General features: G+C 20.1%; 1 protein-coding gene across 1 annotated transcript; it reads left to right on the top strand.

Moving 5' to 3' along the window:
* The first annotated feature begins 2,846 nt into the window (after positions 1–2,846).
* LOC129618788 (ras-related protein Rab-10) lies at positions 2,847–6,593 on the top strand. The gene is made up of 4 exons (XM_055533783.1): positions 2,847–3,053; positions 4,158–4,262; positions 4,331–4,515; positions 5,853–6,593. The coding sequence occupies exons 1-4, from the start codon at positions 2,927–2,929 to the stop codon at positions 6,051–6,053; spliced, it is 618 nt and encodes a 205-aa protein (XP_055389758.1). The 5' UTR covers positions 2,847–2,926; the 3' UTR covers positions 6,054–6,593.
* The last annotated feature ends 8,680 nt before the right edge of the window (positions 6,594–15,273 follow it).

Raw genomic sequence — 15,273 nt, 5'->3', positions numbered from 1 at the left:
AAATTTTATATTTAGTTATTAAATAATGATGAAATACAACTATTGTATTTTTATTTTTTTTTGTTTTTTAATTAGCAGAATCTATGTGACGAACGTGATAAATATTATGAATGTCTCATATACTAGTCATACTCGTATATCCTATACATGTATGTAAACATATTAAAATGTGTTCCGGTCTTTCATTAATGATAATGAAAAACAAAATTAAAAAAATATATGATTTTAAATAAATGTGTAGAATCATATATATTATGTATGTATGTATGTACATATATTATAAATATTCTGGATAATATTCATTGTTAATAATTTGCGTTTATTGTTACAAATACATAAATTATATATTAAAATTGTTTTAGCATAAAGCTATAATTATTATTTTATAAGTTCGTGTATATAAAGATAAATAATAATAATTGGGGGAATTTTTTTTTTTTAAATTCTACTAAATAACTACACATATAATATGTATGTATGTACAAAATTTTTAACGCAATTCTAGTTATACTTTTGGTGTAAATTAAAACTGTGTGTATATATATTTGACATACTCGTATATACTCTGTGGTATTTAATTATCGTAAACTTGAACTGAATTAAGTATTAAAACCAAATAAATTTCCTACTGATTATATTACCATACATTTAAATTCCCTACAGAACACCTACGAAAACCGTACTACTTTGCATAATATGAAAAATAACATTCTTTTTTATTTAAAAATATTGGCATATTATTAATTATAACATGAGGTTTTGAAACCTATAGAGATAGAATATTAAATAAGATGTGGAATATTAAATAATTAATGTTGCCAAATGGAAAATTTGGTGGGTTAAGATTTTAGTACGCATAATAGAAATATATGCTTAGTAAACTTAGTTCTGTATTGCAAAAATTTAAATTAGCTATGGGTCAACTTTCTCAATAGATCAATCGCATTATTAGTCGTACGTACCGTAATATGAAACGGTTAATAATGGCAACAAATATAAAATTTTTGAATTTTCAAATTTTTGAAACTTTGATTTTCAATTTATAAAATTCAATTATTCCTCTCGAAATATTTTTTAGAATTAAAAAAAAATTTCGTATCTGCTTTCATACTGAATACATTCATATTAAATTTATCTGACAGTAGTATAACGGTAAGTGTTATATTATTGTATTACGAGTACAATATTGTGACAGGTTAGTATACGCATTTTATTTTAAAACAGAAAGCTTTTTAAATATTTGTTCATTCTAAAATGTTGTATAATAAATGCTGTAATAATTCTGAAAAAATAAAATGAAGAAAATCTTAAAAGGAATTGATGATAATCTTTTTAAACCTTGAAATATTTTTAAGCCTTAAATATTCTTGTAAGTAAGTATTCTTAAAAGGAATACTCGTAGCTCTTAAAATTTTTCCCTTATTTATATTATTCTATATTGTGATTTATTTTTTGTGAGGTTCAACTTGTATTTTAAGTAGAGTTCAGGGTTTATAATTTTTGATCTATATATGTTCTAAATTATGTGCTATAATTACATGCAATCTATATTTCGTGATTTTAGTGATTTAAGTAATTATAACTATAACGATTCACATATATGTACTTGTAATAATATGTGTGCAAGTGGCTATAGATCAAAACTCGTGTAAGTCAACTCAGCAAAAAAAAACTGCATTATTATAAAAATTTTGAGAAATTGCAATATTTTATTTCAATCTACAACCACATTATCAGTTGTTAACTAACATATATCGTACTCAAAGTTTGTAACTAAATCTTTATAAAAATTAAAATTAGTGGAAACTCTATTCTTCTCATTCATTATTCCAGAATATATAATGTTCTCATAATCATTTAATGTTATTTTTAATTCTCAAATTATTTTTATAACTCTGGCATGCATATTACCTTATTGTGAAAAAATTTAATAATTCGTTGTTATGTTAAAACCATTGAAGATGGCCATTCCAAAGCCATTCTTAATGTCAATATTATTTTATTGATACAATATACGGAAAATATAAAGAGAATGGAGTTATTCAAATAAAACGTATGAATGTGTGTTTTGATATTATGGCTTAATAAAACAGGTATATAATATGCATAAATTTAGGTATAATAATCTGCCGAAAATTAAAATGCACTTGAACAGTTAAGAAAAAAAAAGTTAATTGAACTGGTTACAAACCTGTTCTAAGTGTAGATAAAAATACAGTTTATGTATATGAAATATAAAAATCATAAAATATGACATGTGTTTATTTACATATATACATATATTATGTATATATACATAATTATATTTGCTTTCATTGCTACCTTCATATTTTGCTTAAGCATAATAACTGGAATATTTACTTAATTCAAGTTTATATTACGATTATGTTTAATTAAGTTTTTATAATTTATTAAAATTTATATAGTCTAAAATACAATTTATAATGTTATATCTCTTTGAATCGACTCAGTTGTATGAAAATGTTAAAAATTTAAGGAAAAAATCATTAAGGAAAATAAATTAAGACGTTTCTTAAAAATGTGAAAAATACGAGCACACTTTTTCTTTATTGGCTAGTTTTTGTTTTTTTTTGGTAATTCGCAAAAAAATCTTAAATTATTTCAATTTAAAATTTTTTTGAAAACTTCATACCGTTATTATTATGATAAAACAAAATGTCATAACATTTGGCAATGCTTTTATATAAAATGTCACTGTCATTTAATAAGAATCGATTCTAATAAAAAAAAATCGAAATAAATTTTTTTTGATCACAAATCTTTTATGTTGGCTCACATGATTTTCTGACATGACATTACTCTTTTGTTTTTTTGACAAGTAGAGCGTAATAAAATTCTAGTTTTTTTTTTTAATTTAAAGTAATCCTCCTAATAACCAAATTAAAAATAATTTTTAAATTAAATAATGGCGAAAAAAACTTACGATTTATTATTTAAATTATTATTGATTGGTGATTCTGGTGTTGGTAAAACTTGTATATTATTTAGATTTTCAGATGATGCATTCACATCAACATTTATATCCACAATCGGTAAGTAAAAATTATTCATAAGGAAAGTATACTTTTTTTTTTGTGTTAATTGAACTGAAACTGATAGGTTATTGAGGGGTAAAGGCGAACAATTGAAGAACTTTATCTACATAGAAATTTTATATTCTGAATCAGAATAATTTTTTTTTCTGTAATTTCATTCCAAAGATGGTAAAAAACATTTAGTCTATGATTTACTTTTTTTTTTTGTTTTTTTTCTTTTTGTTGTCGACAATGGTTGGATACTTATTTTCCAATTCTTTACTTTGTAATTGTAGGTAGTAGGGGTTATTTATCTCCTGTTGAATCGATTTAAGGAGAGGCATAAGCCGCTAATTAATTAGCATATAATTAAAAGAAAGAAAAATTGCTAAAATAAGTAATTTTGTTCCAAATATTTTTAATTTAATTGATTAGTTGAAAAAGAAGTTCCGAAATTAATTTTATAATTTTATATTAGTTAACCGGCAAAGCTTAACATGATTTGCACCCACATATAACTATGTATATACTTAAATGTAGACATTTAGATATACATAATATATACAAAAGTTTGTGTATAGGAATATTTAATGTAATATATACTTAAGTACCCATATTACATTAATTCTTTCAGTCAAAAATTGTTTTTTCACATTTGTTCCAACTTAGGTTATCTGTTGATGATTTAATGTTTCCAATAATCTTTAAAAATTAAATGACCTCTAAATAGCATCGTTTTATTTTAGTATCTTGCATATAATTTATAGATCCTACATATGCTGGTATGTATATTTTTATATTTGACAATTTTATATATAATTTAGTAGACAATGTAAAACAATTTATCATAATCTTGTTTGTAACTTGTTGGAGTAATTTGGTAGGTAATATTGACTTAATAATTAATATGTAGGTTTATATTTAATGTAGGTAAATAATTAATTTTCAAAATTCTAAAATTCTAACACTTTAACACTTGACAGACGACTCTTTTCTATAGGACAACTGGCCTAGCGTTATAATAATCTATTACCATTATGAGAACTTAATACTTTTTCGTTTTATAAATATTATTAAAACTAACTTATAAATTTTCTAAACAACTTTCTTTTTTATTTTTAGGAATTGATTTTAAAATTAAAACAGTAGAATTACGTGGTAAAAAGATTAAATTACAAATATGGGATACAGCGGGTCAAGAAAGATTTCATACTATCACTACATCATGTAGGTTTTGTATAATAAAACAATATTATTAAAATTATTTATTGAAATTTTTAATATATTTTTATAAGATTACCGCGGTGCCATGGGTATAATGCTAGTCTATGATATAACAAATGAAAAAACATTTGAAAATATAGTGAAATGGCTGAGAAATATAGATGAGCATGCAAATGAAGATGTAGAAAAAATGATATTGGGCAATAAATGCGATATAACAGATAAACGTGTAGTTAGCAGAGAAAGAGGTGAAGCGGTAAGTTGTTATTTTATTTATTATATTAAATAAAAGTTTCAAATGTATTTTAAAAGAAACATTGTAGGTATTTGAAATAATTCTAAACATTTTAAGGTGTGACGGTATAAAAAACAAAATCTAAAAATAAATTTTAAATTTTATCTATACATAAAACAATTTTTTTTTGTATATACATATAATAAATTAGATAAGAAGTTCACGATGAAATCATTTGAAAATTTTTTAAGAAATTAAAATGTTGCAATTTTCTTATTCCATTAATACATTACCATAAATATGTTAAACAACATACATAATAAATTAATGTATAAGCAATACTGAAATACAAAGAATATTCTTTATTACTTGATATAATTTAAAATATCAAAACTATAAAAAAATTCAAAAAACCAAAAACATAAAAAAGAAAAAATAAAATATTTTTTCTTTTTATTTTTACATAACCGCATTACGCATCATAAGTTATATTGCTCATATTAATTGTATAAATACGCTGCGCAATGCTACATGTTCTATTTATTATATTCAAAAGCTCTGTTTTGTTTATTCCTAGTTAATAAAATGTATATAGTGTCTAGTATAATTATTTACATGTACAAACATACATACATACATATATATGTGTATAAAGTAGACTATAAAGAATTGAAAATTCTCAACTGAAAATCAATTGAAATAACAAAGATATTAATATAGATATTTTCCTTGAAAATATTAAAATCAATCTATCATACTCGTATATGTTTGTTACTTATATCGTATAGCACGTCAATTTCATATGATTTTTGAAGAATTTTTTACTTTAATTGTATAAATATTATTTAAAGTAATGATTTATTATACACTCAATCAGTTTGTAAACAAAATAAATTTTGATGATTTTTCTTAACCTAATTAAATTAGGAATTTTTTATTTTCTTGATCTTGTATAAGTATAATAAATTTTTCTATTAACTAAATAATTCTTCGAAAAAATATCATTGATGATGTCACGAATATTTTTTTTTAACATTAAATTAGTACATGGATTAAGAAAATTTCATTCAACAATTTAAATTATATACTTATTTAAATTAGTTTCAAGTATTATCTTATAAAATTACTAGAAAATAGCAATTTTTTCTTTACTTTCATACGATAATATAATATAAAATATTTTATAGTTTCCACACAATACGATACTTCAATAAATATCGAAGAAAATTTTCTTTAAAAGTGATAATGACCATATGAGTCATTATCAATTTTGAAGAAAACTACGAAATATCATTAAAAACAATTATCTTATTTTATTATCGTAACTATAAAAAAATTTACTATCGTAATCGTTTTAGATTGCTCGTGAGCATAGCATACGTTTCATGGAAACTTCAGCAAAGGCGAATATAAATATTGAAAGAGCGTTTTGTGAATTAGCTGAATCAATATTGGATAAAACTACTGGTCGTGAAGCAAATGAAAATCCTGAACGTGTTGTCATTGACCGTAAAGGGCAAGATAAAGCACCCGCCTATAAAAGTTGTTGTTCCACTTAAAAAATTACTTATTTTCTTAAACACAAAAAAATCAAATAAACAAAGAATATCATTTTTATTTTTCTTAACATTTCATAAACTTTTGGGAGATCATAAAACAAAAAGGAAAAAAAGCAAAAAATTAATTCGAATTCAAAGTTTATTATATGATAATGATAAAAAATTATTAATTTTCCATCATACACCCACCATCATTTACAAAAAGGAATCAAATAGACAAAAAGAAAAAAAATGAAACAAATTGAAATTAATAATTTTCTAATTAATTAATGTAATAAATGTGTATTATATTTTAAATATTTTTTTTTCTGTTCTTAGATAAGTTTAAAAATAAATTATGATAATACTTAAATAATTTAACAACAAGTAAATTTGTGTTAAAAATGCAAAAAAAAAAAATGAAAAACAAAAATAAAAAATATAACATTTTTCAAAGAAAATCAAAAGTATGAACATTTTGATTTTCTTTAAATGAAAATTTAATTAAATAAATAAGAAAATTTATATTGTATAAAATAATTGAAGACAAAGCTTATTTGTTTCTAAAAGCTATAATTTCTCATTTTCCTATATATTATATAAATATATATAAATCAAAACAAAAAAAAAAAAAATTAAAATATTTGTTTTTCGCTTAATTGACAATATTGTAATAGAAAGAAGAAATTGTTACACTCATTATGTTTTCTTTTCTTCATTCTTATTAAAAACATTAATAATTTACTATTTATATTAATGTATAGTAAAAGTATAATAAAAAATTTTTAATAAAATTTAAAAATCAAACTAATAAACTATAATTATAATTGAAACAAAGAAAAAATAAAAAGATTAATAAAAGAAATGCTGAAAGTAACATCATTAAATATGTAATTGTAGACTGAGATTTTTATTTAAAATTAATTTAGCATTAAATTGAAATAATATTTTTTTTTAATATATTTTAATAAAATAATAATAAAAGTATCAAGCAAATAATATGAAATAATTTACATTTTAGAATTTCTTTGATTTTAAATTTTACCAATTTTATAAAAGCTTATTGTAACATGTTTTTTTTTTTTCTTATTTTTGTTTCTAAATAAATGTATTCTATACAATTGTTCTATTCTTTTTATTATTAATTTATAATGTATTATTTTTATAAGAAGAAAACAATAACATCTTTATTTGATTATAAAATTTGTCATTTATATTCTTCTTAGTTAAGATTTTTTGCTCTTTATATAAAATACAACAAAAATTATATATGTACGTTATATACATATGTATTGTCTGATTCATAATAAAAATTTATATAAAAACAATTTTTTTTAATTTATCAATTTCTAAGATTTAGATATAAACAAATAATAAAAAAAAATAGTGAATATTTGAAATATAAAAAACTGTTCGAATATTGTTATTATAAACCATTCTCTTATATTAATTGATATTCACTTATTAAATTTTTTGTAATTAATCAAAACTCTCCTATTGAATATTTTACTTTTTCTAAATCTAATTTTACAAAAGTAGTAAAATTGCAATTAGTTTCTTATAAAAATTTTTTGAACTTTTGGTTTGATAGAATTGTTATCATAATTTTTTTAATAAATTTTATCATAATTATAATTTTACTTGTTTTTTTAAAGTAAAAGTATTTAATGAGTTTTATGGATAAACGATTTTTAAGATATATAACATAACGATTTTTGAATTTCTCATGTATTTTTTTCCCAAAATAATAAAAATAAGTTGAATTTAGAACATCTGAATATAACTAAATGAAATTTATCAGAATGTAACTAATCTAGTTTTTCATATTATGTAATTTTATGAAATTTCCATTAAAACTTACCTAAAATTATAGTTCAATATTTATAAATAAGTGAAATTTTTTTAATGTAGATTGCAATGAATAGAATATGAAAAAGAATATTAATGATTAAATATAAAACTTTTTTAAATTAATATAGCTAACTAAACGGTTTTTTTTTCACAAATATGCTATAAGTGTGATTTAAATAAATTTTAAATAAAAATAAAATAGTCCGTATAACCAGATTTAGAATAGCAGAAGGGAAATTTTATAAAACTAAAATATGTAATAGAAAATATTATAATAAAGAGATAAAGACATTAGAAATTAATTAAGAAGAAAAATAAGATTAATTTTATATAATTTCATATATGCCCAAAATTTGTATTAGTTTTGATTGATTAATTCACTTGTAGTTAATTTTAAAAAATAAAGCAAATAAAAGAAAAAATACTCTTACCATTTCTCTTAACATCATTATATATAATAAGAATTTCAATGAAAAAATGTTTGTTAATTTAATAATCCAAATACATAAATATTAAATAAAAATAATTAAAAAATAAATCTTGCTTAATAAATACAAATTTAGTGTAACTCTTAAGACTTTAGACAATGGTACTTACATTATAATTTAAATATTTCGTCCTATAAGAGAAATGGGTATTAAGTATTTTAAAAATAAAAATATGAAATAATGTAGATCACATTGCAATAGTGTTGCTCATCAGATAAGAAAAAAAGATTAAGAATAATTCAAGAAAATATAATCTAATTTGTTCAGGAGTATTAAAGTTTGAAGAAATAATTAGAAGTTTGAAAGAATAATTCGAATGTCTAAACTCAAACCATTAACTATACTGATTATTTCAATTTAATTCAAAAATTAAAAATCTATTTGAAAGAAATATTTGTTTTACAATAATGTTTAAATTAGTGTCTTATATAAAAATGAAATTTTTTTCATTGTTTGGCATAATCAGTTTAAGTTTAATTTAATCAAATTTTTCAATCAATTTAATTTTCGAAAATAATTAAATAAGAGAAAATTGGATAATAACAAATTAAGAGTCTTAAATATTAAAAATAAGAAAATAGTGAGCTTTTCGTTTTTGTTTAATTAATAAAATTAAAAATATTTATATTTTTAATATTCAATTACTCCTGGGCGATAATTAGATTTCTATAAGAATATTTAAATAATTTATACTTAATATATCAGACATATGATTTCAATTCAAATATTGTAATAATTGAATTGAATTAATAATTTAAAAAAAATCAAAAATATCTTATGAGTATACTGATATATAATTAAATATTTTATATTTTATGTTACAAACGTTAATATTGAACAAAATATTTTTTTTTTCACCAAAAAAATTTTTATGTGCATGTAGTATAAGAAATGAGCTTTTATAATCGTGCAAAACTTAGATCTGTAAAATTTAAAATTAAATTTAAAATTAAATAAAAAAAAATGTTTTTTAATAAATTTATGTATGTATTTTTTTTTTTTTTATAAAATTTTGATATTTTATTTTGAATAATTTTTGATTTAAAATTTAAAAATAAAAAAAAAAACTTATATTTGTAATGGGAAATTTCTTTTTAAGTTTTTATATAATTTAATTTTTTTTTTTGTATTCTACAATTATTAAAAATAGAAAAATACCAAAAAAAAAAAAAAAATTAAAATGTAATAATTTAAACGCACCTATTAATCATTATTTTAAGCAAGGAATCAAAAACGAAAAAAAAAAAAATTATTAAAAAAAAAAAAATTAAAAAACAAAACAACGCGCTTGGCTTTTATAAATTTAAATTTTGTATTTTTGTTTTAATTTTTTTGTATTTTGATCAATAAATTAATTTTTTCTTTTTTAAATTAAAATTAATTTATAAATTTTAGATATTCAACTTAATGTATGTATATTTGTATATTTAGAAGCCAAACAATATTTTATAACAAAAAATTTTCAAATAAAAAATTTAAAAACAAAAAGAATTAAAAGAGAAATTTTAATTGCGAATTAATTATTAAATTAAAACCTATTTAAATTTAAATAAAAATTTTGAATTTTTAAATTAACTTAAAAGTTGGTACATTAATTATCAAAATTTTCAATTTTACCTTTTTATTTTATTTTTCTTTTATATAGACTTAACTTTCTTACTAATAATTTAAATGAAATAATTGAAGAAAAATTCTGTTGTGTTTTTTTTTTTTTTGTTGAAAATCTTTTATTAATTAATTATTATTGACTATAAATTATTAAAATTTTTTTAAGTAAAGGTGCATTTTATATGAATACAAAAAAAATAAGGTATAAATTCGAGTTTAAGTCAACCATTTACTAAAATTTTAAATATTAAATGTTGATCTTTGATTAAACAATAAAGATTTCTTATTCAAAAATTTTTGGATTTAACGAAAATTGTCTTTCTCCATTTTGGAGTTCAATGGTAGCAATCGTCTTGTATTTTTAACTATTTATGTTTTTAATATTATTTTTTTTTACATGAAATTTATTTGAAATAATAGCATAATTTAGTATGAACTTTTATTTACTATATTAGATCAAATATAAGATTTTAAAATGTAAAATAAAATTTTTAGGAACTTTTCATTTTTGTATTCATATTTTTATTATGGTGTTCTAGAGAATATTTTATTTTTTATTTTATAATTCAATTTTTTTATTCATAAAAAGTAATTTTAAAGAAAATAATTACTCGTCAGTAAATTTTTTAAATAATCAAATTATACTCGGATTTATTTTAGCTTTATAGCAAATTGTAGAATTGTATAGAGAAAGAATTAAATTGAAATTAAATAAAATTATCAAAATTAAGAAAGATTTAAATATTACTTTTGCTATTTTTAGCTTATTTTAAGTTTATATTCACCACTATGCAAATTTATATTAAAAATATTATAAATAATCCGAGATATAATTAAAGATTACATAAGAATAAATGAAATTTTATTGGAAATATATATTCCATGTCATATATCTTGTATTTCTTGTATAAAAAATATGTTTTTAAAAATATCAATTAATGTTTTTGTGTATTAAATTTTTATTCTCCTTAAAATTTCTTAAAATTTTAAATTAATTCTTCTGAAATAAATGCATCACGTTTACTTAAAAAAAAAAAAAAACAATTTTAAATTTTATATACAATTAAATTTTAATTATTTGTTATACGAAATGTATTTTAAAGTAATCAACACATGTACGATTGTTAATTCAAATATTAACAAGATATTAGGTATTTTCTTTATATTTAATATATAATCTATAAATATTATTAGTTATTTTAGTATCTCAATTTAAATAGTATTCAAATTGAAATGTAATTCTATTATTTTTTTTTTGTACTAATACTAATATTGTGAAAAGGTAATATTATTTATATTATATAAAACTTTTTGTTATATAATAGATAATTAATGTGGCAATTGAAAAAATTGATGTTTTTTTTTATAATTTACCAAATTTCATTTTGTAAATTTAAAAAAATATAGAAAACTAATTGTATTTTATTTTCAATTTTTTTTCAGATTTTTATATATATATGAAATTCTCGTTATCTTAAGTTTCTATTTCTTTATTTTTCTACCATTGCTTTTTTTTTATTTTATTTTACAAATTATTATTACAGAAATTAAAAGAAAAAAAGATTATAAAATAAAAATAATAAATTAGATATCTAAAAAACAACAAAAAAATTATATATTTTATTAATTTTATTTGCTTTAATTTAAAATGAAGAAAAAAAAAGAGGTAAAAAAACAAACAAAAAAAAAGTATATAAAAAATGTGTAATTAGATTTTTTAAAAATTAATAAAAAAAAACAAAAGGATACGAAAAAGGATTTGAAATGTGCGTTTTATTCCATCAAAAAATTTTAAAATTAAATTAGAGTATTATTCGTAATGTTCATCTTCACATAATTTTGAATATGCCCTCAAAGATATGAAACCTAAACCATTATTTTCAATTCTAATTTATTAAATTTGAAAGTAACAAATTAAAACCTTTTCAATTTATTTGTAAAAGTACTCTTGGAAATTTAATAATTTGAATAAATTATGAAGGTTGGATAATTCAACTTTTCCAAAATTAAATTTTTTAAATTTTAACAAATTGTTATAAGAAGCTCTGAAATAATAACATTTTTGTGTATTTGAATGTATGCAAAATCATTTATTTTTGTCCAGATTCTTTGAGTTCCATTCGTACAAGGTGCTTAATTATGATAAATTTGTAAATTTTAGGTAGACCCATGTATTTATGGGTTTATTGGTTTTAAAAAAATTTAAAAATGTATTCATTTTCTTATTTTTGCGTTTGTACAACTTTTATAATTTACTTGATGATGAAGTTGCGTAATGTGTATTTTGAAAATTAAATTTTTGATAGAAAATATTCGTAATGGTTCAGTTCATGGTGGCAGTATTAAATTTAGTCTGTAAATGGAAAGAGTTTTTTGTGTTTTTCTGATTATAGCAAGGCTATAGCTCCAGTTTTTAGTTCTGCGAAAGCTGGGCAAAATTTTTTGTTGTCATCATCAACAATGGTTTTGTTTTTTTTTTTTTTTTTTTCAAAAAAAAAGTGAAATATTTTTGTAAGTACTTATTATTCTTTAATCATTTCTTAAATTTTTGATCACTAATTTCTTGAAGAATCACAATCAAGGAGACGTAAGTGTATTCGACTTACTTAAAAGTTGATAAATGGATTTAAAACAAAGCTACTAATAGTTGAAAATTTGAAAATAGAATGTTGTTTTGGAAAATATAAAAAAATTTTATTACTTTGTTACAGTGGTTGAACTGACTTCCACACATCATAATTACTTTTACAGATTTTGAAACATGAGCTTAACCATGTTTCAAAATCTGCAAAATCATTATCTTTGACTTTTTGAGCTTGTATTGGAATAATAAATAATTTTTTATTTTATTATTCTAATACAGGTTTCGTATGCTATTATTTGGAAATAATAAAATTTCCCAAATTCTATTAAAAAGTATAAATTAAATTGAAAAAATTTATATAATTTCTATTTAAAAATTTCAAAAGAAATTGAAAATTTTTATGTTTTCAATACAAAACAAAAAATTTCAAAGTAAATTTAATTTTTTAATTTCTAAAATTTTCAAATGAAAACAAAAAATAAAATTTTCTTTCTAATATTTGCTTCTGTCCGATTCCCCCCTTTGTTTGTTGAATGTTGATGTTGAACACAATGTTGAATGATAAATTATTAAATTAATTTTTAGGGTCTCAAAATGTTATTGAAAAATGACCAAACAGAAAAAAGGTCAATGTTGAATCCGGCAGAAAAAAAAGGTAAATTGGTTTTTCACATACATACACACATAAATCAAGTTTAAAGGATCATTAAATGTGATAATGAAATTCGTTAAGTAAGCATAAACCTCAAATAAAGAAATAAAGAAGTAAAATCAAGAAAATTATTAATTTCTGACTACAAAGTTCTCTTACTATCTAATGATATACATACATATGTATTTTGATTCTAAGTAAAAAATTTCTTGAAAACACATTTTGTATCTGGTGAGACACATTTTTGTCCAATTATATTTTTATTTTATGTAATGAAACCTTAAGCTTAAAATTAAGTATTAAAGTTGGAATATGGAATATAAGGGAAAATGTTTTGGAAATTAATGTGTCAGAAGTATGAAACAAATTTGGTGAATGTAAACTCCAGCAACATAAGTATAGTTTTGCAAAATTGTAGTACATATATTTTCTTTTTCGTTTCTTAAGAATAGTGCATACTATGACTCTTGCAGCGTCTGTTAATTTTCCACAACAAACAGCCCATTTTTACGATATTTATCGGATTTTTATCATAAACGTGATTTAAGCAATAAAAAACAAAATGTACAAACTGATAACTCAACAATCAACAATTTTATTAGGTAACAAGAGAAAATCCAATTCTGTTGGAAAATTTAATATTTAGAAAGTTTTGTCTCTATGCGTAGATCAAGTACCAATAATTTTCACTTTTTGATGGTTGGAATAGGAACATTCAAAGTTCGCTCTCTTCCATAGATGTACGGATAATTTTACACATTTGGAATATTAACGTATTGTAGGATTCCACATTATATAGTGCCTAGATTTTGAGATTATAAAATTAAAATTTATTTATTTCAGTAATTCTAAACAGGATTGAATTTAAACACATTTTATTTAATTCAAGGGAGTCTAGTAAAATAAATAAATTAAAAGTTTTCGGATTCATTTTGCAAAAAATTAATAATTTATTTTCAATTTAAAATCCATTAAGATCGCACTAGTGTTGTAGTTCTTTGTTTCCATTTTTTTTATATGTACTTAACATAAAAATATTTTTACACTCTATTAGAAAATTTGGTAAACCTCTTTAGGCTTTTATAATTTTTCGTAATCATTTAAATAAAATATTAAATTTATAATTTTAAATTTATATTTTAGTATTAATGAATCAAAAAATAAAAAATTTTTATGCTTGTAAAATAATTTTCTCATTACATTTACATCTCCATTGCTCTTGACCATTACTTATACATTCACCATCAAAATCACCTTTAGCTTCACATCTTATTTTACAATGTAATTGACGTGATTCAGTACAATTTCTTTGTAAAATTAAATTTACATTAAAAATTTTATCATCATCTAATTCATTTGCATTTACAACGAAAATTAATGATATAAAGAAAATTAAAAATATTTTTATAAAATTCATTTTTTCTCAAAATATATAGAATTAATTATTATCTATAATACGTGATTAATTCTATGACTTCTATAGCTTTTTATGAACTAATAAAAAATACCTTTTTGTTAAATAAAAAACCTATAGTACTTACAGGTATTGTGCGAATGTGTTAAAATTTATTAAATTAATGAAACTGATAAACCGATAAATCGTATTAAATGGTATTAATAGTGTTACCGTTAATTAATAATTGAGAGGAGTAAAATGAAATGTAAATGACTTAACTTTATAAAACTTAATCTGGCAATATTAAGCTCAATTTTTAAATCGACTACTCTAATTAAATGCAGTTTGTTCAATTTAGCAAAATAATTGTACTTGAATTGTAATTTTGTATTGAAGTGTGGAACAAACAATAACAAATGTTAGGACAGAAATAATATTTCGGTTGAAATTTATTATTTCCTACAGTTTTCGAATTCAATAAAATGTAAATAATGTCACAAAATTATGTGTGTAGTGAATATTTTTTAACTGTGCACTCTTAATTGTCTATCTGATCATTGGTGCAGTGGTTATGACACCGATCCTTTAACCGCTCTCAAACCAGGGCCAGGTCATTATAAAAATTATGTTTAATATTATAACTTAATATACAATACTTATAA

The sequence above is a fragment of the Condylostylus longicornis genome, unplaced genomic scaffold (genome assembly GCF_029603195.1).
Source record: "Condylostylus longicornis isolate FDR11 unplaced genomic scaffold, ASM2960319v2 ptg000010l, whole genome shotgun sequence".
In the NCBI taxonomy this organism is placed as follows: Eukaryota; Metazoa; Arthropoda; class Insecta; order Diptera; family Dolichopodidae; genus Condylostylus; species Condylostylus longicornis.
Note: the sequence above shows the minus strand (reverse complement) of the source record. Positions and strands in the feature narration are given on the sequence as shown.